The 24,565-nt window shown below is 40.3% G+C and overlaps 1 protein-coding gene across 5 annotated transcripts in view; it reads right to left on the bottom strand.

Annotated features, from left to right (window-relative positions):
* Nucleotides 1–24,565, bottom strand: part of UBAP2 (ubiquitin associated protein 2) — a 134,953-nt gene that overhangs the window by 82,051 nt on the left and 28,337 nt on the right. For 3 of the 5 annotated variants that reach the window (XM_034072989.1, XM_034072988.1, XM_034072987.1), the window contains exons 4-8: nucleotides 22,986–23,096; nucleotides 16,539–16,692; nucleotides 14,076–14,153; nucleotides 6,117–6,171; nucleotides 4,809–4,912 (exon numbers count right to left, since the gene is read on the bottom strand). In XM_034072989.1, the coding sequence (XP_033928880.1) occupies nucleotides 4,809–4,912; nucleotides 6,117–6,171; nucleotides 14,076–14,153; nucleotides 16,539–16,692; nucleotides 22,986–23,096 (502 nt within the window). Of the gene's footprint in view, nucleotides 1–4,808; nucleotides 4,913–5,193; nucleotides 5,320–6,116; nucleotides 6,172–14,075; nucleotides 14,154–16,538; nucleotides 16,693–22,985; nucleotides 23,097–24,565 lie in introns of all 5 variants that reach the window. The other 2 variants (XM_034072986.1, XM_034072985.1) reach the window with 1 other exon arrangement.

Below are 24,565 nucleotides of genomic sequence, written 5' to 3' on the forward strand. Positions count from 1 at the left end.
ACATCCTTGTATTTCCACTGCTTGTATTTATCTCTTGTCAGTCAGCACAAGGCCTGCCTCTGCAGAAGACAAACCTCATGGTGGTGCCAGAATCACAACAATAGAGCTCAGAGTCTGCTAAAACAAACACAAGAAGAGCTCAAACAAATCAAGCCCAACTCCTGATCATCCCCACTACTTCTGTGAGACCAAACCTGTTTGGAATAATACACTGGATATTTTCCTGACATTCAACTTAAAGATTTATCTGTTGCTCCTACTTCTGAACATGCTTCTGTGCATTTACCCTCTAATTACTAAACACAACACTTCACCCTTCTATTAGTATCCCCTGCTAGGTTTATTATTGTAATTTATTAATGCTTTACCTTCCCAACTCGATCCTTCCAGCCTCAATTATTTCACTGATTTACTCTGCATTAAATCCAGTTAGCTAATATCTTCATCTTCTCAGTGGGATTCTAATCTGATCTTGCCACAAGCACATCAATTTCTTTCTAGTCCAATATCCACCTTGGCATTATTGTAACTCCATATATTTTCTTCCCAGCCTTCCCCTGTGCCTTGCAAAGAGTTCTCTGTTTTCCACTGAAAGTATGCTTTGTGTTTTAAGGGATCTTTGTCACAGCAGCTTCCACCTAGATGGCTATGTGTGACTCCTTCCTGTTTCTCTTTGCAACACATTCAGTTTTAGAAAGCTACAAAGCAAATAAAAAGTATACAACATGTTTTTGGTACGCCCTCAGCTACTTTCCCCCCAGTTACTCACTTTCTGTCACACTATTTAGGGGCATTTTTCCTTTTTTTCTTTTTTAATAATCAACTACAGCTTTGCTTTTTTGGTCTATCCCAAAGTTATGTACTAATCTTTTCCTTTTGGATTACATTCATGTTCTAGAATGACCTGAAAACTTTAAATGTTCCTTTTCACTTTTATCAGTCCTAAAACCAGACACCTTCCTTGTAATTCCCAAGCTATGCAATTCCCTTCTTACCCCTTGGTAGTTACACTATAATTATTCTCTTACTTCTTGTCATTCTTCAGTTTGAGTCATCTAAGGCTGCTCCTAACTAAGGTAACACAGGATTTTTTTTCTGTGAAATCTATGAAAACTCTATCAAAGTAGAGGTATCAGTAAATTAGAAGAATGCAACACCATTTTTATAACCTCCTTTGAGAAATGGCCAACTGTAACATAACTGATTTATAAGAACTGCTGTGATCTGTCACTCAGGGTCTCCAACTGCCTTGTACATTACAAAAAAGGTAAGAAACTGAATACCCATCGTGCCTGTAAGAAAGTATTAATCATGCTGTTCAAGTTTAATCCCCTTTGGAGGAGGACTGGTCATTCTGTTTCCTCCCACCTGCACCTATTCTTTGTCTTCCAGTTGTACATTACTTCTATAAAACCAGGATTCAGAAAAACTGGTTTTCAATTATTTAGAATACAATTACATGTAAAAGTTATGAACAACTAAAAATTAACCCTTTACTCTCTTTTTATTTCAAACAACAATGCTCAATTGTACCTCCATAGAACCAGCTAGACGGTGCACCTACAAACACCTTTCATTCAGGCTACTATAATTCCTCTTGTACCTGCAATAACTCAGGTCAAGAGGTTCTACAGCACTTTCAGATTGGGGCAACTACATTTTGGAAACAAGTAGTGTATTTCATTTTAATTGAAAACATCGATGTTGGTAACTTCCCAGCACTGGCTTAAAGAGGAAATACATAGTGAGCACTTAGAACTGAACAGACAGCTTGTATTTGCATACTGTCTTCAGAAAACATTATGATAAGCAAATCAGTTTTGTTTCTCCAGGTAGTTGCTCAGTTATCTCCTTTTATCTAACTGCAGATAAAAGATACTAAGTAGCTAGTATGTGCTAATTTTGGTTCCTTTCTTTTGAGATGAAAGAAGAAATGGGGCTGAGTAATGAGGAATAGAGAGAGGGATTTCCATGCTATCCTTCTTCTCTGTATACACTTATATGACATACTTCATTAGGTCACCAGAGGTTTTATGGATTTCCATAAATATACATCACCCTCATTAACATCTTTAGTAACTCCACATAGCAAAGTTATTTATTACCATGACTGTTCCTTTGCAATAAAAGTACTCTAAACAGGGCTGGAGAGGGGACGGGGGGGGACAGGGGAGAAAGGAGGCAGGTTTAAAACTAGTATTTATGATTAACAAGCAAAATCACCAGCTCAACTTTGTAAAACCTGCTTCCAGACCCACACATTGTCTGCTACTCCATCACCCTACCCCTGCTTTCAGCTTCCTTCCCAGCACTTGCTTTTGCTTTAAAACTACTATCCCAGTTGCAGTCTCCTCTAATGTGCCGCTTCGAGATACTTTGCATCACAAGGTTGAAAGTGTTTCCCTCTTGGGCAACACTAGAAGATTCAATGTTAAAGCTTACTCTCTTTAAAGAGATCTCTTCTTTTTGGCTTGGGGACTTACTTCAGACATTCCTATGGCTTGTCTAAAGAAGAAACACTGTAAAATAAGCCACTCTTCCTATAGTCATATATAGAATCGGACATTTCTGCTTTGCCAGCTATGGTGCCTTTTCCATTTGCACTGAAAGAAAGTTAAAATTAGCAGCAAAAAGGCCTTTTGCACCCAAAAAGAACATTCACACTTAACTAGTTTACATTTCCACCAGCCACATGATTTTGTATGAACTCCCCACACTGGCACTCACTCATTCATATCCTATGAACCACTAATCTGACAGGGCCAGAGAAAATTCCCATATGCCTTTTCAAACCTTCTTCATACCACGCTCCTGGATTTCCATACAGGCCTTAAACTGCATTACTGAAGTGCGGTTCTCAGGGACATGTGCACAGTGCAACAGCAAAATCACACTTGTCATCCAAAAAGACGTTCAACAATTCAACTAGTGGACTTTGAACTTCCACAGATGTTTGCTCAGCAGCAAACTCCTCACGTAGACACATTCACACACTTACAGGAATCTGTTTACCCACACCAAACTACTCTTATTCCTGGGCAGAATGCTTCCATTACTGAAGACTCAGGAAATGGCTACAAGAAGAAACAGAGGTTGTCATAGGAAAGGCACTTGAAGGCTACCCAGAATTAGCCATGAGCATTTGAATTCACTTGGGAAATCGAGCGCAAGTTAAAGTTGTTCATAAGCCACAGCCTCACAGCTGCATTTAGTGAATTTTATAACTCTGGTGCAGTCTCTTCATGCCTTTCCTGTATGTATTCCTTCTTTAATTAGGTAACCTTACTGCTCCTGCAATAATTGTGACAACATACCCTGCCCTCCACTTCCATTCATCGAACAACAGTATCAGTATTCTAGGGGAATTTTCAAGCCATTAAGTGTTCTTCTAACTCATTATCTGATAAGCTTATTTGAACAAACTAGCATGAAGGAAAGTAAAAGGTGCATTTCTGTTTGCACTATAGCCCAAGTAATTTCAAAAGTAATTCCTTGGAAAGATGCCATATCTGCCAAGAACTCCCTTTCGATAACCATGAATATACTCAGTGCCACTCTCCCACAGTGGACCAGAAAGCATTTGAACTGTGAAGACAGCTGCCTAATAACCCCTCCTAAACTCTGAGCCTCTTATTGTCTTTGCTGGAAAATAGCTTGTATCAAGTTTAGAAAGCTGTATAACAAGCAGCTCAGAGCAGTATGTATGGCCTCCAGTATCAGTTTTTTCCTTCCACACTTGACACATGGATTAATAAAACATCATCTGCAAAGGCTTCAGCAATGAAGCAATCAGAAGAGCTCCCCTTTGTTGGGGTTAAATATATATATACACACATACACATATACATATACACACACACACACACATATATATATATATATATATATACATATACACACACACATACATATATCTTATCACTCAGTGGTTCCCAAGTGTGGACAATGATGTACATGAACTTCTCTATCCTGACACTGGATTTCCTTTGCCTTCATCTCCTGCCACTGAGTATGGGAAGCAGCAAGGTATCCTGTTTTCCCAACCACTGACAAGCAGTTCACATTCTTCATTTCTGAATCACCATGAGATGACTGCTAAGTGCTCCTTCCCAAACTACATCTGTCTCTTTAGCTGGGAGCACATACTTCACACTTGAAACTTCACACAGAAACACATAGCTACCTCTATCTTCAGACAGGCAGGCTGCTCTTTTGGCTTCTATTCAAGTGCCTACTTGTGCTTTAGTTAATCATTCTTCTTTTCAAAGGTGTCAGATCTTGGAACTCTCCTCCATCACAGAGTCTTAAATCTTTACATTGCTGCGTTGCACAGGTGGTGCTGCCAAAGCCATGCCAGTGCCACAGAGTGGATTCATATTTGTAAATGGTTTTTCTCTTCTTTTTCTTGTTCTACTTAGATATTCAAACCTTACTGCATAATCTCGATTTTAGGACTTATATTCCTTAACTACATTAGGTGAGTTCTTAAGAAGTACTTAAGATATCTAAACAGTTCTTCACATACCAGGTTCTTCCAATAATTCTTAAAAAAATCAAATCCCTTCTGTCTCTCAAGGGATCAACAAAAAGAATAATGAATTGCCTTCCCTTCATTCCAACTAGAGAGTCACTCAGGCTACAGCATGTGTTCTGCACATTAGTAGCAGTTAAGTTATAAAAGTGAACTAATGTCACGTGAGATGTATTCACATTTTCAGAAGTTAACTGAACACTAACATAATGGTTGTCTTAACTGCAATTTGCTACAGGTCTTCACTCCAATCCTTCCACTTCTTGAAGCATCTTACCAGTTCCATCATCTGCATCATTGTGACCAGTCTGCCAAATCTCTGATTTTGTCCCAAAGCCATCAGTGGCAGAAGACTCCGTATAGTCTGCAGGGTTAAATGTCCTGGAGTTTTAAAAGTTAAGAAATGGAAGAGAACACATGGGTCATTCAATCAACACAACTGTCGTCATTTTTAGCTGACGTTGTATTAGATTTAACATCTTGACTTCCACATAATTTATCTTGGTAGTTTGGGTTTCAAAAGAATTTTTTCCTCTATGAGCAGACAGATAAGAGGGAGAAAAAAGAAGAGAAGAAAAAAAGTGAGAAGACTGGGTAAAAAATATTACTGTAGAGAAACTGAACCAAAAAAACAATTCCTGAAAAAGCAGTTAACAGCATACCTACTCCTCCCAGTCTTATAAAGCTTTAGTTCATATGCACAATGATAAGACCCTCTCAGCTGATGGTTTCTCAGCAGGTGGCTGACTGATGAGAAACCAGTATCATGTCCTTTCAGAGCACCAGACCTGCGCAGGACAGGAGTCAGAACATCAGTAAGATTATTTCAGGATGCACTCCTCACACCAATGCCAAAACACACAGATGCAGCTAAAAGGTGAAAAAGGATTACTGAAGAAAAATCCCTTTTCATCTTATTATCTGCAATATGAACAAGAAGGATTATTAGAGAAATAGTACTAGCCTTCTGTTCATCATGACATCACTGAAATTACTGAAATCATTTCATATAGCACTCGAGGCAAACACTAAGTCAAACTAGTGGAGGCTATACTTCTATAAAGCAAATTATCCCAACAAAACTGAAAACAGACTTTAGAGTTGCTAATCAACTTTTTTTGATTCTGTTTTAGGGCCCATATATGTCCAAACAGCAGAAGCATGAAACCTCAAAATGGGAGAGAGTTTATAATCACCAGACTTCCTGGATTTATATATGACTTGCGCCTTCTACATTACACTGAAACAGATACTTTTTTGAGTTGACCTAGGACTATATGCACCACAAAGAACTTTCAGCCTCCAAGGCACTATGGGGCTGTTTCTGATAGGTACAAACTGGTCCTCCAAGTCTGAGATATTAACACTGCATAAACATGCACTAGGTTGGTGTAGGCATGTCTAGTCATAAATACCAGTATAAGACAAAAATAATCCATTAATCATCAATCAGATTTGAGAATTTTTACATCCATACTTGTTTATCAAACATACAGCGACATTAATACCTACAGTGGCAATACTGTCAATTAATATTTCACTGAGTTTGATCCTTGCCAAAATCTGTGCTCTGCATGTTTCTTACCCCATGCCTTGGGCTGAAAACCTCCCCGCTCCTCTCCCTCTGCCACGTCCAAACCCTAGGAGAGAAAACATCATTTAACAGCGACAGCAGAGGAGCCACCAGTCACTGGTCTGGAACATTAGAGAATACTATGGTTGAAGAAGAAATCTACCATAATTAAATACCATTTACTTCTCAAATTTCCCTATAGGAAGGAAGCAACAGCTCATTTAAGACCATGCATTTTAACAGGACTTGTAAATCCTTTGCTAGCTTTCCTGTGTCTAGTGAAGTAGCTCCAAATGGCAAGAAAAAGACTCATCTAAAGACTCATTCCACATGAGACTATTTGTGTATCATCAGACATTGTTCAGTATTTTGTCTCTATTTTCTCATTCTTGCCTGAAACACTCTAGAATCACAGCCTCCCTGTGTACCCTGATCTCAAGAAATTCCCTGTCACCCCTTGTCTGAAAGGAGAAAATTAAACACTCTGTTTCTCTAACTCAGCCAACCCTCTGTGCTTTCCCCAACTTGTGTATCACACATACACATAACCTTCTGATGCCCCCTTAATTACAGTTACTGTCTCAAAATTAATCAATTCAAATGACTCAAACAACTTCCTAGTTATCACCCACAAGAACATTAATTTCTATTTTAACAAAAACAAGTATTTGTTGCCTCCATTTTTGGTTGTCAGCCTCAGTTTCTAAGCTCCTTGATACAGTAAATGGCTTTATTTCAGCCTGTTCTGCAGGGCCAACAAGGCAGAAATCCCATTTATAAAGCACATGTCTAAATAAACTGTTAAAAACTATTTCTTAGATATTTCCGCATGATTTTTCTTTTCCTTTTTTAAGACCTCAATACCTGAGGCTTTTCCAGCTGGGATTTTTTTTAGGGGGAGGACTGTAAATGCCATTTTATACCACAAGAACAGGAAGAAGAACTGCACACTGAGAACAAAGTGGTTTGTTTTTACAACAAAGGTATGTGGTAATAATAAGTCACTGAACAACTACAAGTTTACCAGAGCACAAAAATTATAATCCGAACTCACCAATACACTGGTTGTCCAAACATCAGAATTCCCCATGAGAGGTTGTTTGAATTTGGATCAGAATTACCCCTTATTTTCAGGGACCACATAACCTGAATAAGACCAGTAGCTCCAGCACATGGTACAACCAGTTTATAGGAAGTTCCTATTTTCATTACTTTCCCTCTCCTCACCACCCATTCTTCCCCTTGCCCTTGTTGATTGTTCAAGTGTTCAAAGATATTTCTGGACCTCTAAAATATCCACTACCTACATTTCCAAGGACTTAGAAGCATCCAAGCACGAGGACAGCTTAATCCGCTTTTGATAGAAGAGTTTACTTGTATTCCATGCAAAGGTGACAACTGCTAGCTACAGAGGAACCATGGAAACCTTGAGAGCAAACAGTCCCATGCAGTAACACACAGTATTTTGATGGGACAGGAACTTGGCCAGACCTGCCATCTCTTCCTTTTGCTCTCTTTATACAACCAGTTGGAAAGAAGACAGAGGTTAGGGAAACGTTAACAACAGCTGCAACCCCACAATCACTATCCCTCTTTACCAAGCCAATGCATGGAGCTGTGCTCTTTGCTGTGCCATAAACAACAGTGCCCCAGACCCCGCTACACCCAACTGATTGTAACTCAGCCTCTGAAACTCCTTGCTCAGCCTACCTATTCTACGCTCTTTTCTCCTCTGCCCACCTAAAATCCCTAATCTGGGAAGCTGACACATGGCACAATAGGGTCATAGCTCTCAGATGCACAGAAGCCACTGCACTCCAGACTATCCTCCTGCCCAGTACATCATTTTTATAATAGTAAAACCAGCAAAATAAGTTTAATATGGGACAGTATAGAGGCCATCTGTGTAATAGACTTACTTCCTGCAGCTATCAGTACAGCATTAAACACCATTTACTAGCAACGCACAGAAGATAGAACAACAGTATTTGACAAGCCCAGCTACAAGTGTGACTGGGAGCTGCAAATTCCAGAAACAGCTAAGCAGAACTGACTTTTAAGTGAGGAGGATAATAGGTAGAGAGCGATTAGTTCTAGTAATGTCGGTTTTATGCTTGTAATATAAAAGGTGAACTTTTAACACCACTCTAAAAAATGTTCATAAGTGGTTTAGATCGCAACAGTCAATGCTTAAAAAATTAAATTCCTGTGCTAATTCACAGGAGCAATTCTTCTATCAACACTTTTATCTACCCACAAAAAGACAGCAAGTGACTTGGCAGTAGCTTATTAAATCTTCTGGTGTCTAGCAGAATAGATTTTCTTACAATCAGTCAGCATGTGGAGCCCAAAAGCAAACGACGGATATCTGGCAAAGAACAAAAGTACTGCTCTGCCTCATACAAACCCTCGAAACATTTCTTCATGTTTCTTTACACTTGGATCTACAAACAGCCTGAAGTATCAAGGCAGTATTGCTTACTCATTTCCGTACCAGGAAACCAGGACTAGGGAATCATGTTTAAAGTTGATTGTGATACACACTCTTGCTACTATCCTTATTGAGACAAGGAGGCTCTGAAGCATAAAATGTAATCAGTTCTAAGTAATGTTAAGTTTGATGGCTTTGTAATGGAAAGTAACTGCGGTGCTTGAAGGTAGTTGACACAGTTTCAGGTCCTTAGGACCTTAGTACAAAAGGTGTAAGAAAAGCAGAACAGAAAATCAGGAACTGGGGATGGGGAGTATCTGGGACTAGCAGATGCTCAGGATGGGCACACATAAACTAACTGATAAGGCAGAAGGACATGATGATTGCTATGCCCGTAATGTTAATTAAGCTGGTTATGAAGATTGTTGGGAAAAGTAAACGACCCTTAAAGACCAACATCACATTTTTGTATGCATGCAGGAAACTTTCTGGAAAAGGATGTAATATGCGCAGTGACCATATAAGGATGGCCTGTAGAGCAATACGGGGACACACGTTAGGAGGAGCTATTCCTGTCTCCCGTGTATCCCGGTGCCGCAATAAAGAATACCTGCTTTCAGCTTGAAACTCTGTTTGTGAGTTTGTTCCTGGACTTTTCTCAGAATCACTATCCAGTATAATTTAAAACTATAAACCATTTAAAACATGCCTTTGTTTCCTTGAAGGTTGTTAACAGTTCAGCTATGTACTGTTGGGGTCTTTTCCTGCTCTTCATCATATCGCCTTCAGCTGACTTAACCATCACTTACTGAATTTACGTTTTTCTTTTCTGGGGCAAATTCTGGAGAAGTCAACACTTCCTTGCCACTCAGGCAAGTGGCAAGATTACCTGTGTCCACTAAAACCCACTGGGCATTCAAAGCACTCAACTGTACAATCAAGTCTTCACCCTGGTACCATAGAAAGAATAGTTATCTTATTCACAACATTGCTTCCCCCAAAACAAACACACTACACAGGGCTATGAGAACAGTGTGCAGTATCACAATTCAGATGGCCCCAGCCCATGAACTTAACAGCTTACTCTGTAGCAAATCTAGTTTTCCAAGCTTGCAAACCTAAATCCATCCACTGCAACACAGCTGCTTTATTTCAAAGCTCAGATTTCCTACTGACAGGTTTAAATTAAATGAAAGCACTTTAAGGTTAAAAAAGATGCCTAAGAACAGCTGAAAACGAAATGCAGACTGGAAAGGCAGGCAACACCCCAGATTTGTGCTTATCTCTGACTACACAGTCACTGAACAGTCCTGGTCTCTGCCTTGGAAATGCAAAAGCAGCCATCCTCAGCAGACATCAACCAGGGCTTAAGGCTTATGAAGAGATGAAGAGGCTAAGTACAGTTTGTATTCTAGGTATTCCACACCACAGAAACAAAAAAGACATATTTAATAAATTCAAATTACTTTTCTTATTAGTCAGCATAAAGCTAGAAGCATTGGATCAGTTTTACATACTGCATGTACTCTAGTAACCATTTTTTAAACACATGCAGATAACTTTCAACTCTAAAGTTATGTTTAAAAGAAAACAAATAACATTAAAGCTAAGTTCTGGTTTATCTAAAGAAAAAAGAAGTAAAATAAAATTAAAAAAATATATAGTTTCCTAATCAATGCAGAATCAGCTACAGCAAAACTAAACAATCTTCAGACTGATCTCCAGAAGGTCTGCTCTACATTGAGGTCTTGAAAAAAAAACAACCTCCTCACTAGTTCTGGCAAAGGAAACCCAAAATATATCCTGTGCCAACTGGGCTAAGCTTTTGAAACAAGAGAATGTTTAAACATGAAGTTCTGATTATAGAATCTCTTTTTTTTCCCCAAGGACAGCATACTTACCTAGAAAAGTTAAAAAATATATATATAAAAAATAAGAGTACAAATCTGGGTTTTACAAACATTTACAAAAGCTTAAGCTGCTTTGCTTTCTTACATAGCCAGCAGAAAATGAGTTTAAAGGCTCCTTATCACTCTGTTTAAGTCCAAACTTAAAACATAATGGTTTTCCCATTGCTTTTTATTTCCTTTTCTCTAGAAAAAAAATCACATTTATGACATATTCATGTTGCTTTTGGAAGAATGAAGAAGAGGTGAATAGAGGAACAGAAGTAAAAGCAACAAATCCATTTTCATTTTGCAAATCAGAAAAGTTGCTACACTTGAGTTTGTAACGATTTCTACACTGAATCAAGACCAGAAATTCATCTACCTGCTATCCCATTATCAGCTCTGGTCAAAGAGATATCTAGGGAAAAATATGTGAATTGTAACGACTGCAGTTTCCCTGGACACTCTCCTTTGTCTACACCTATTTGTAGCTCAGACTTCCTCAGCCAAAGATAACTTATGTACATCAAAAACCCTCACTGGTTTTTCCTTTTCCTGCTCTTTTTTTTGTTGCTGTTTGTTGGTTGTTTTTTTTGAGGATAAAATTGCCAAGTCTCTATGTGGGTAAGCTTTCAGTACCCACATAATCTTATTGAAAAGAGTTCCTTAGGTTAACTATGTGTCTGAAGAACCACTGTGGTCTGTTGTGCACTTGTGATCTACTGAGTTCATTTAATATGTTCTCATTTGCATACTTGGTTGGAGTGATCATTTGATTTCCCCACAGAACCTTCTCCATACAAATGTTACAGATCTCTACCATATATCCACTCAGCCCTCTCTTTTGCAAATGAAGGAGGTCCTCTCTATTTATTCCTCACAGCCCACAAGAGCCTTCCCGATACCCAGTAGCTTCAAAAGCCTTTTCTAGCTCTTTCGCATCCCTTTCAACATTGGGTGGAGGACAGTGGGAGAACCAGACCTACACTTAAAACTGAAGATATGAGAACAGTAAAAAAAAACAAATGCAGCACAATTCCCCTCCCCCCTACCCAAAAAAAGGTGCCTATAAAGTTTGCCAATTTCTATAAAACACTGCCGCTGATTAAAACACGTGGGGTAACATTTCTAGAGCTGACTATCTTAAAGACATAACCATCTTCCTATAACTCCTTCAAGAGATCCCATTCCAGATGGTTACAGATCCCTGCAATACTGACACACAAACAGTAATTTCATCAAAGTGATTATGTTTATCACCATTATAGTATTTCTACATGTAAATTAACCTCAATCAAGAAAGTCAGTTAGGAACAGAAAGACAGATGAGACCACCATTTAAAAAAAAGAAAGAAATCCCTTGACTGTTTTCCAAGCCAAAGTTTACACCCTCAGCTGGGCAGAGCAATTCCAGCTGGGATGTGTCCTGAAACATATCCTGTGATGCATTTTTGCTTTCTGTTAATCAGTCAGTAATGTGCACCTATTTCAAATCCATGAACTCTTGCATACCAGCAACAAGTAGTGTTTGTACACTGTATACCTACTGCCCTATAAAGTTGCAAGGAATGCTACACAGCCATTAACAGATGATCTCAAAAACCAAACTAGTGCCTACAACACCAAGGCTGAAATACTCTGGGGGATTTTCCCCCTTAGTAAGCAGCACATTCCAGGACATCCCAGTGTCCATTCCATTTCTGCTATTTGCAGTGCATATAATTTCTTAGAATTAGGTTGCTCTACAGTGAAGCAGTAATACAGTGGCCCAGTACCTTCACCTGGAAAACAACCAGTAACATTGCTCCAGCTTGAGAAGGTAGCTTACAACAGAGACAATGCACTGTGGCTCAGGTAATTAGCTGACCCCTAATTTCAAATCCAATGCCTAGATTACTACATACACATTCTGCATGAAGCATTTCTAAAAAAAAAGGTTCTGTGCTGATCACCATCAATCTATTTACTTTCAGTTATTTATCCCATAGTTGACTATTCTGTGTAACAGAAAAGAAAGACTGCTGAATTAAGCAGCAGGAAACTTTTATTATCCCTAATAATATGCAAGTGAAGAAGGTCATGCATCCTTGCAATACTGAGAAGGGAATTATAAAGCTTTACACAACTCCCTGCAGTTTCCAAGGGCTTGTGTTATAAAATTAAGTATTTCCTGCCATGGAATACACACACTTGTAATGTAATGATCCTGATGCCATTCAACAGGTTTACCACAGAAACTTCATTAAGATACTTTGCTCACATGAACGTCTGAAATATTTGGTAGAGATATACAGTAATGCTATGCACACTAACCACTGAACAGAAACTGCTGAAGTTGTTCCTCTTTCTTCAGACAGGTATGTCCATCTGAGCTGATGATTGCTTTATCTTAAAACATATGACGTCGATCTAGAGAGCTACAGTGCTGACAACAAAAGCAGCATATTGTTCATAAAGTTACAAAGGAAAAATAGACTGCATTTGAAATTAACCTCTACATTTCACCCAACATTTTAAAAAATACTACATTTATATTTTTTCATCTGAGTATAAAGGATTATTATATAAGACAAATACTGAAATACTTAACATTTTATCAATTAATAGTGCTAACATATTGAAAACTGTAGCTGTGAACTATAGCACACTCTCCCCTGCAAAGCTATCTCTGCACACAGCAGTTGATATTTGCCAGTTCAGAAGCATAACAGAGTCATTCCTGCAGCCCTTGGAAACTACCTGTCTTTTCCACTCCTTCAAGATGCAGATTTGGATACAATGAAGTTGGATGTGCCTGTCTTCAAATGCCTCATTACTGGATATTCCAAATAAAGTGGAGTCTTTTGAAGGCAGAATTTTCCTTCAAGGCAAACATTACTTATTAACTGTACAACTCTTCTGTGCACATTATCAAGTTAACTCAGTTAATACCCACTTCCCCACACAATCTACACTGTACACAGGTTATTCAATTCATTCTTCCTGCTCTAAGAAAAATCAATCCTCTTTCCACTCAAACCTGTGAAAATCCAAACCAACTACACGTCCCTTGATATCACATCAAATCCATTATCAACATCTTTCCTGTACCTTCTACAGGATAGGATCAGAGTTTTACCCAGTATTCCACAGTATTCTTTTTCCACACTTCTCCTTACAAACTCTTCCATGCCAAATTCCTTCTCTTACCAACAAGTCTCTAAGGTGGCTTGTGCCTTCTCTGATTGGCTACCAAAAGCAGAAGACAAGCTTGACAACCATATCCACCTCAAAGAAGCAGCACAAATACACATTAAATCCCTTCCAAAGTGCCCTGCAGATGGAATCTTGTACTCTCCTGCTGCCAGAGAACATCCTGAGGAACTCAGTGCACTCCCACTCACAGGAGGCTGTCATGAGTCAAGTCTGGGAAAACAGCTCCCCATAGTTGAAGCACACCAGCTCGCTACACAGGAAACTACCCTAAAGGTTATCTGGGTCAACTGTTTAAGTTGCTCTGAGACCAAGACATGACAAGGGGTAAGGGAGGAGGATGCATTTAAACTAAAGGTGGCTGAAGTGCTTATGACAGTAAAGCATAACTAACGTTTAGATAAATAAATCAGAGAGTTCCAATCAGTGCCAGTCCCACACCAGTGCCACCAATCTTACCTCTCCCACGGCCACGCTTCCCACGATCTGAAGGTCTGTCTCCTTGATTGTTGTCCACTCCATTTTCTTCAGCTCTTACTGTGGAGAGAGGACAGCTTAAAAGAAACTTTAGAGACTTACCCATGAGACAATATAGCCATCCATACCACAAAAGGAAAGGCAAGATTTTAAAGTGGGCTGTTCAACAGATCTCAGTCAGCCCTCTTCTTTGGGGCCCTAGCAAGTTACATTTACTTTGCACTAGACAATTAGAAAGCAAAATATCTAATAAGAGGGAAATGTCCCTCAGCAGACACCCATCTGGGGATGGAAGGGAGACAGTGTTTTGTAGGCTGCTGGAGACTACACTATTTAATTATATCTCACCTCTTTAAGGAGGTAGGAAATAAAGCTGCTTCACACTGTGCTTTCTTGATAATATGCTGGTGACAACAGTGAAAGAATAAAGGATAACCAGGAAAAACAGCTGTTCTCCTGTCTGTCCATACCACACCTCTGAACAACCAGGGAAACTTAAAGGAACTCTCCTCTGTATTTAAATCAGAGGTATGAGTGAAGGTGAGGCATTAGAAGAGCACCGCAACTTAACCATTTTGTGAAAAACCCTGAGGAAATACTCTAAAAGATGGCTGTCTCCTTGGGAAAAAATACATAAAAAATGACTGTCCATTTAAAACACTGCTGAGATTTTGTGCTGCACAACTTCTCCAAATGACAGGGAAAAACAAACCACTAATGCTTGGATATAAAGCTGGGAAGGTTTGGTAACCATATGGAAAATCTTTAATTCAAATTTTATTTTGATGGATCAAATTTCAATTTGTTGTAAGTACAGCTCCAAGTCTTATTAATACTGCTTGCCATCCTGACATTACTCTTTCCTACAGAGATTCGCAACATCTTCACTGGCACAGTATCTGAAAACATCTCAGTAATGAATTAAAAGAGTTAGATAATATTGTAAACAATTGTCCTGCTTTTAAGCAAAAAGCTAAACATACTGTTTTCATTCCAGTTCTTCTACTCATCTACCAGTGTTTTGTAAAGCCTTTAAAGGCAGTGTGTACCTCATTGCTACTGCTGATAAAAAATAAGGAGAAAAAGCAGCGTGTATCCAGTGGTGGTCTAATGTGATTCTGCATAACTTGGAAATATCAGTTTGCTTTTATATAATGTATTATTGCAACTGTAAAAACTGTACCAAATTTTAAATGTTTGAACTCACAAAGAATTTTCTCTGTTGTAGAAACTCACCTTTTGGTCTGCTTGTATGAGCAATCTATGCTAGATATTAATAATGCTCCCAGTCTTTAATTTAATTCCCCTTATGAGGGGATATTATCTGTATCTCTTAGAGAACAGATTCAGAGCATCCCTGCAGAGAAGGACTTGAGGGTGTTGGTTGATGAGAAAATGAACATGAGCCAGCTTCAGTGTGCGCTCACAGCCCAGAAACCAACTGTATCTTGGGCTGCATCAAAAGGAGCATGAACCAGCAGGTCAAAGGAGGTGATCCTGCCCCTCTACTCTGCTCTTGTGAGACCTCACTTGGAGCATTGTGTGCAGTTCTGGTGCCCTCAACACAAAAAGGACATGGAACTGTTGGAACAAGTCCAGAGGAGGCCACGAGGATGATCAGGGACTGGAGCACCTCATATACAGAGACAGGCTGAGAAAGTTGGGGCTGTTCAGCCTGGAGAAGAGAAGGCTGCGTGGAGACCTCATAGCAGCCTTCCAGTATCTGAAGGGGGCCTACAGAGATGCTGGTGAGGGACTATGCGTTAGGGACTGTAGTGATAGAACAAGGGGTAATGGGTTAAAACTTAAAACGGGAGGTTTAGATTGGATATAAGGAAGAAATTCTTTACTGTGAGGGTGGTGAGGCACTGGAATGGGTTCCTCAGGGAAGTTGTGAATGCTCCACCCTTGGAGGTGCTCAAGGCCAAGCTGGACAGAGCCTTGCGTGATATGGTTTAGTGTGAGGTGTCCCTGCCCATGGCAGGGGGTTGGAACTAGGTGATCTTAAGGTCCCTTCCAACCCTAGGTATTCTATGATTCTAAGATGCTACCATCTTCAGGTTCTCCCACTCATAAAAGGAGAAGGAGTCAAAGCCAGATAATTCTCTCATTAAAAGAAACAAAAAAGTATACCAGGTGTGCAGGAACATACTTGCTTTCAATGAGTCTCACAAAGATTCAATTTTAAATCTTAAAGAACAGGAATTTGTAGAAGAATTACTCTAAAAACAGAAATGTCAATTAAATGAAGCATCTCTGCACAGGCACAGACCATCTCCAAACCAAGTCACATATACCAAGCATACCTGTTGCCCAAGTTATATCCCTTCAGTACTGAGCTGTAGCTTGGACAGACTTTATTCCATTAAACATTTGTTACTAAATCCACCAGTTTCAACCACCAGAAAAGTGTTTGAATCTTTAGGAATGAACATCTGTACGTACACTCTCGGCCACGGCTGCCTCCTCTTCCCCGTCTGTTGGAGCTTCCCCGTCCACGACTCACTTCTCTGTCCCCTCGTTTTTCTCTGTTCTCTTTGTTTTCTGAACTTTCCTTTCCAAGGCTTTTCTTCTTTCCCCCTACAGTCTCCCAAGAAGTCTGTTTGGGTAGAACAGAATTAGAAACCAAAGTCAAAATGAAGAGACAGCTTTCAATCTGTAATTCCACCTCATACCCCTTCAGTTCATGCCAAAAAAGAAAACCATATAGGAATTTCCATAAACATCATGTATATAATAATTTTTAAACTTCACTGATAGAGATGGAAAAAAATGGGCTGTGCTTTTGGGAACAGATGAGAAAGTAACAAGTTGGCCTGTCTTACAGAATGTGAGGATCTCTAATATTTCTGGCTATAATGGACTTTTACTAGTTCAAGGAAGCCAAGATACATCCACAGCCTACAAAACCTGCAAAGCAAGCAACAGTTTCCCTCTCAACTACCACTATAAATCTAGCAAGGGAGCATGCACAGAGCTATCTTCTCTCAAGGCAATGAAAAAATGCTTATGAGCATCACTGAATAAGAGACTGACAAGCATGTGGCCTAAGGCTGGGAGAAGAAAACACATTATTCAGACATATGAGAATTCAAGTACCAGGAAACAGAATGGCAGAGCAACAACTTGGGGAAACTGAGGCAATGATAAGTCACCCAGCCCTAACAGCTACAGCTTATCACACACTGCAACACAGAGGAAAAGTTATTTCTAAAAGAGACAAGGGATCAAGTTCCAGATACCAAGCTTTACCTCTAACATTAAACACTGTCTTTAAAATAAATTCAGGGATCATTTAGACTCCATAAGAGTATCTGTAGGAGTTGAAAATAAAAGGACTAGAACACTTGCTAAGAGTAGCACAGCATCTCATATATGATGCAATTGCATGGCTTGTCCATTGAGCCATAGTTGCAAAGTGAAGACAAGTATTATTTCCAAACCATTAAGATGGCAGATAGGTTTATATGTCTATCCCCATCTCTGTGAGGCCATGAGGATGATCAGGGACTGGAGCACTTCCTGTATGAAGACAGGCTGAGAAAGTTGGGGCTGTTCAGCCTGGAGAAGAGAAGGCTGCGTGGAGACCTCATAGCAGCCTTCCAGTATCTGAAGGGGGTCTGGGGGGCCTATAGGGATGCTGGGGAGGGACTCTTCATTAGGGACTGGGGCAAGGGGTAATGGGTTAAAACTTAAACAGGGGAAGTTTAGACTGGATATAAGGACGAAATTATTTACTGTGAGGGTGGTGAGGTGCTGGAATGGGGTGCCCGGGGAAGTTGTGAATGCTCCATCCTTGGAGGTGCTCCAGGCCAGGTTGGACAGAGCCTTGGGTGATGTGGTTTAGTGTGAGGTGTCCCTGCAGGGGGGTTCAAATTAGATGAACCCTAACAATTCTATGATTCTATAATTTGAAAGAGTAAATTCTAATAGAATAGTCACTCTCATTTTTTTTATATGGTACAGGTGAGAGTGAAGGCTGAAGACCTTTTCAATTTCATCTCCACTACAGAAGGCAACAGCACCAACTTAGGAGAACTGCAGAGAGCATGGACTAAAGTACAAAATTACAACTTTGAGCAACACCATGTTATTTTTGTACAGAAAAACCATCTTCTCCTGTCACTATCAAAGGGCTTCACCTGCCATAGCCTGTGTAACTGCTGTAAAGAAACTGTGTAACACTATAACAATGCTAGAGCTTTAGAAACACTTCCTAGGAGGACAAGTAACTGCACTGACAACTGAAAAAGCAATTCTATATAGCTCAGAATGCACTAGCAGCTCACCGATGGGCATGCTGCCCAGAGATCTATGGCAAGTTTTAACAATACCCCAAACTGGATGATACTGAAAAGCTTAAGAAGCAGCAGCCTCTCCCTGGTAAGTTTTTACATGACACAGGAAGAATCAATAAAAGGATGACTATGAAAAGCATCAGATCCATGCTTTACAACAATATAACTTGAGGAAAGACTTGAGAAATTGGGCACATCCTTTAAGACAGGGAGGATGGTACTACCTCTGGGCATGGGAATCCATCACAGACTACTGAAGCTGCCTGCTTTTGTAAGCTAACTGATGACAGTTTCAGTTGAGGATGCCTGGGGCAACTGACAGTTCTGAGCCTGACCTCTGAAAACATGTACCAGAAGCTGCCTTGCAGGCCTCATCTGAAAGGGAAAGAAGAATAATCTGAAAGGTTCCTTTTGTTCTACCTTCAAAGTTTTAGGAAGGAAAACATTGTTGAGCATAAGATGGATCTTACACTTGTAGGAAGTTAAATGAATAGAAATCCTGGGCAAAGAAACATGCCCTTCTCTACTCTCATCCACAAACCTCTGTGTTTTCAAAGCCAGATTCTCACAACTGCAAGTGAAAAGTCTTCCTAAAGACTAAGTCACACAGCATAAAGTCAAGAAATTATAGACATTCTATCTATCCCTCCTTGCTCTTCTAATTCCTCAAATTAGACAGGCACAGCTTCTTCCAACTGAGGTTTAAAAAAACAAAACACAACAAAAATACACTACCAAAAGAAACACCGAAAAAAACTCAAGCAAACAAAATTAAACGCCCTCCTCCCCAAAAACTTCTAGGTCATCAGAGCAGAGTGAAACTAGAAAAAGATTAGTGAATCTGCATTCAGAACTAGTACTACCTCTACTTTCAACTTCACATCAAATCCACTGTTGAATTGTTCTCAAATATAATAGCCTTAAAACAAACCCTTTGAAATGGAGGCCCATAAATCTCCACGAAGAATAAATTTCTTCATGCCCTTCAATTAAAACTCCTTCCTCCTTTTCAATTAATACACCTTCCTCCTTAAGCCCTTAAAGTTCTGTGTATCTGTTTCCAAGTTGCATTTTGTCTACAGACAGCAGTGGGTTCAGAGGCACTTGTCATTTTGACAAGCAGAACATATGCACATGTTGCTTCTAATGAACAAAAGAGTTCAGAAAGTTTCTTCCATGTTATGATCATTTATCACAACTGGCTAAAGTGAGAAAGCATTTAACATTCTCTATCAACCAGGAAACTATTTTAAACTAGAAAATGACAAATATAAGAAATACAAGAGAGCACAAAACCAGTATATTACCAAGACAGATTTAATCAAGGAGAGATGCTCTACTACTCCCAGCTCACCAGTTCACTCAGTATTACAGACTTAGGTGCTTTAGATGACCTCAACTCTGAAAAATGAAAAAGGGATAGAAAAGAAAGTCCCCTCAGTCCAAATGGTATGTGTCCCAGATTTAGAGTATGTGTGGGGTGAGCTTCCTCATTAACAATAAGCCAGAATACATATCCTGACAAATCACAGGAAATACCAAATGTTCAGCATTAAAGAAAGGAAGTCCAGGTTTTCCCAATTTAGATGAAATGGAATCTAGTTGACTGCCTCAGATAAGCCTAAGAAGTCCCTCCAGCAAAAACTTCAACCGCAGCAAGACATATTTTCCTGATACCTCTTGGCATAAAAAATTGCTCTGTTCAACATCTGAAGCAACATTATTTGTTGTTATATACACATTGTTTAGTCCTTTCTTTGTTTTTCAATGAAGTCATGCAAATGAGCAACACACTGAAAGAACCACTTGCTGTATCCTACTCTTGCCTTTAGTAGCGTTGTCAATGCAACCTTCAGATGTGGAAACCTCCTCCAACTTCAGTACTGCCAATGCTCACCTACAGAAGTTACATGATTTAAAATACCTACCTCCCCTTTAGGCTTATAAAGACTGCCCTTTGTGGCAAACACTCTCAGGTGTGAGGGCTGTGGAGGTGCTACAGAGTAAATACAAATACTGCAGCAAAAAACAGGCCTGTGTCTGATAGAGCACCGAGTTACATTGCTGAGTTAGAATTGCTGCATGTAAATGAAAGCCAGAGGAATCTGCAAGAGACCAGTTGAACACCCACAACATTTTCAAGGTTCAGCCTACACTGGGGTATGCATAGAGAAGAGAAACTGCCCTGTCTCCATTTCCTTCAAAAGAATTTCAATGGAGACACAGAAATCAAAAGCTTCTGAAATGGCTTTCCCAGTCACTCATCACTGAGAGGCTACCAAGCCTCATAACACTATTACCCACTGCTGTTCATGTGGGCACAGTATATACAGCCAGGAGTAGTGTGAAGACTAATAAGAAGGACTACAGAGCCCTGGGGACAGCATAAAGGACACGAGCCCAGGTAGCTTTTTCGTCAGTTCTCACAGTCAAAGGGAAGGGGTTTGAAAGTGCTAGTCAAATGCGATGAATCAACAGATGGCTATGGGACTGATAACACAGTTAGAGGTTCAGCTACTTAGACCATACAACTTGCTTTGAGAAAGCTGGTCTGCTGGGGACTGATGGAGACCTGTCAGAGAAAGCAAGGATCATCTTCTGTCACAGGTCTGTCAAGCTGGTGGAGAAGGCTTTAACCTAAAGTACTAAGTAGAGAGGAACCCCAATGCATCCCACTCCTGTCAGATGCAAGTGCCAGCAAAAGATGCCCAGAGCCTCAAAAGAGGTTACAGGTCAGGAGGAGAACACCTGAAGAGCAGCACAAAGAAATTCCTGCTAATCCAGACAGCAAGTCAGCTGTGGGGGCCCAACCTAAATGCCTCCATGCAAACATATGTAGCATAGGGAATAAACAAGAGGAGTTAGAGACGTGCACACCTGCATGGCTGTGTTCTTACTGGCATCACAGAGATGTGGTGGGACACCTGCTATGACTGGATTGTTGGAATGGAAGGATACAGGCTCTTCAAGAACAGGCTGGCTAGATAGGGAAGGGGTCTCACCCTCTATGTCAATGACTACTGGTGTGCATGGAGTTCTGACCAGGGATGGATGGTGAGCTGACTGACAGCTTACAGGTCAAGATTAAAGGAAGGTCAGGGACAGGGGACATTACAGTGGGGGTCTGTTACAGGCAACCTGAACAGAAAGACCATGAGGATAAAGCCTTTATAAACAGCATCAGCCTCACATTCACAAGCCCTGGTCTTCACGGGGAACTCCAACCACCCCAAACCTGAAGGTCCATGAGACCTGACAAGATGTAGGCCCTGGGGGAATTGGTGGATTAAGTTTCTAAGCCATTATCCATCATATCTCAGAAGTTTCTGACTGGAAATAGGGAATTATAACCTCGATTTGTGAAAAGGGAAACAAGGAATACCCAGGAACTACAGGCAGGTCAGTGTCACCTCAGTGCCCAGCAATATAACGGAGCAGATCCTCCTGGAATCTATGCTAAGGCACATAGACAATAAAAGGTGGTTGGTGACAGCCAGCATGGCTTCACTAAGGGAAACTCATGCCTGACAATTCTGGTGGCCTTCTATGATGGGGCCACAGAATTGGTGGGTAAGAGAAGAGCAATTTCTACTTGGGCTTGTGTAAGGCATATGACACTGTCCCACATAACATCCTTGTCTGTAAATTGGAGAGGTGTGAATTTGACAGGTAGACCACTTGCTGGATAAGGAACTGGCTGTATGGCTGCACTCAGAGAGTCGTGGTCAATAGCTCAGTGTCCAACTGGAAACCACTGTTGAGTGGTGTTCCTCAGGGGTCAGCATTAGGACCAATGCTGTTCAGCATCTTTGTTGGTGACATGGAGAGTGGGATTGATGCACTCTCAGCAAGTTAGCTGACAACACCAAGCTGTGTGGTGCACTCAACATGCTGGAGGGAAGGGCTGCCATCCAGAAGGACCTGGACAGGCTGTAGAGCTGGGCCTGTGCAAACCCCATAAAGTTCAACAAGGTCAAGTGCTAGGTTCTGCACCAGGTTTGATGCAATCCCAAGCACAGTTACAGGGTGGACAGAGAATGGATTGAGAGCAGCCCTGAAGAGAAGGAAATGGAGGTGTTGGTTGATGAGAAGCTCAGACTGACCCAGCAGTGTGTGCCATGCAGACAGAGGCCTGGAGCAGCTCTGCTACAAAGACAGGCTGAGAGAGTTAGTATTTCTCAGCTTGGAGAAAAGAGGGCTCCAGGAAGACCTTGGAGTAGCTCCCATTGCCTAAAGTGGGTTACAAGAAACTTGGAGAGGGACTTTTGACAAGGGCATATAGTGACAGGACAAGGGAGAATGGCTTTAAACTGGCAGAAGGGAGATTTAGATTAGACATTAGGAAGAAATTCTCTCCTGTGAGGGTGATGAGGCACTTGTGCAGGCTGCCCAGAGAAGCTGTAGCTGCCCCATCCCTGGCAGTGTTCAAGGCCAGGTTGGACGGGGCTTGGAGCAACCTGCTGTAGTGGAAGGTGTCCCTGCCTGTGACAGGGGGTTGGAACTCTATGGTTCCCAAACCATTCTTTGATTTTATCATTCTTAGTGTTAGAAGATACAGCAAACAAAGTGATTTAATATGAAAGTAAAAACTTACCGTGTCTGAACTTCCTTCCAACAGTATGTTGATTGCTCTGTTCACATCCCCATTACAATCATGTAGTGCCACTATGCACTCATCCTGGTTTTTTCCCGTCACTTCCATAAGCTGGTATTAAAAGTCAGACATGTTAAAATATCTGAATTATCATTATAATAAAATAAGCATTAGTTAGTACCACCACAGATTCCAAGAAATAACTTAGCTACTGTATCAGAGCAAACTAAGATTCTAAATAAAGTTATCTGCCTTTTACAGATCTGCTTGTGATTTAAACAAGAGACAGGATGAAACACAATTTAAATGGTAATCAAGCACATCCCTTTTTTTTTAATCTTCTGCTCACAGCAAATGCCATTACTCCAGATACAGCAGTATATGAGAGTGAAGATGTAAAAGACCAGGACACCACCAGAATTATCCTCTCTCCTTCCTCATCAAGCATCCCCCTCTTTATCCCACTCCACTGCGTGAAAACAAATATAAGGTAAGCAATGGCAGAGAACAGATCCATCAGGAAAAATTTCAGGGCGTTAGATAAGAATAAGGTTATTTTTCAGCCAGATCAGCCCTCACAATTCATTTCAGCATAAAGACACACAAAAGGCGTAAGTAGCATAAGGCTGGTTAAGGAGACCTAGTACTGAATTACGCTCCATGGACCTGCAGTGCACATCCTGAGGAGTGTGGGATGGAAATAATCAGTCTCTTCATGGAACATCCAGTAATTTTACCCAAATAAAAAGAATTTACATGAGCTAGAAATACATATATGCAAAATATAAAATACTGAGTATTTCCTATGCAAAACTCAACTCCTATGCTTCCCACCAGCAGAGCTACAGGCACTATTGATGACTGTCCTTTGCTTTCAGGAAGTACAAGACTTCACTTTTAGCACAGCAACAGAACAAATTTGTAACAACAACAATGAAAAGCACTTAATAATGCTTCACAGGCAGGTTTAAAAAGGGAAAGAAATCATGAAACCTGCTCCTCTGGTGTATTAAACCATTCACACTAATTCCTCTCTCCTTCCTGGTGTACTTCTAGGTTCTTTATGAGCTATCAGGTGTTCACCAAGGTAAGATCACCAGTACCCACAACAGAACACAGACCCAGAGTCTCACTACCATTTGAGTTAATGCGCTCAGCTATAACTGGGTAATGGAAACTTGAGCATTTCACCCAAAACTTAACATGATAGAGGAATCAGTGTAAGATTTAATTTTCACAGTGTAATTGTATATTTTAATGCATACAGATCTAGGAGTTCTTTTGTTGTAGGCTTTTTGGTTTTTTGTTGTTTTTTTTAATAGCACTTCACCTTCAAGCCATGACTAGATTTTTACTTTTCCTGAAAAACACCCAAAATACTGGCAAACCCAGTTTACACAGGTGACATTTTTCCCACATGCAAGTACATGTGGGCAGGCTGAATGTACTCTTTATTCTGACAGTCATTAGGCATCAGGCCCATACTGCAGGGATACAGTCTGGAAGAGACATCAGCACAGGTGAGTTTTGGCTTAAAGGCTTGCCTACCAAAGGAAAATACACCAACACAACTATACAGC

Source organism: Melopsittacus undulatus, chromosome Z, assembly GCF_012275295.1.
Source record: "Melopsittacus undulatus isolate bMelUnd1 chromosome Z, bMelUnd1.mat.Z, whole genome shotgun sequence".
In the NCBI taxonomy this organism is placed as follows: domain Eukaryota; kingdom Metazoa; phylum Chordata; class Aves; order Psittaciformes; family Psittaculidae; genus Melopsittacus; species Melopsittacus undulatus.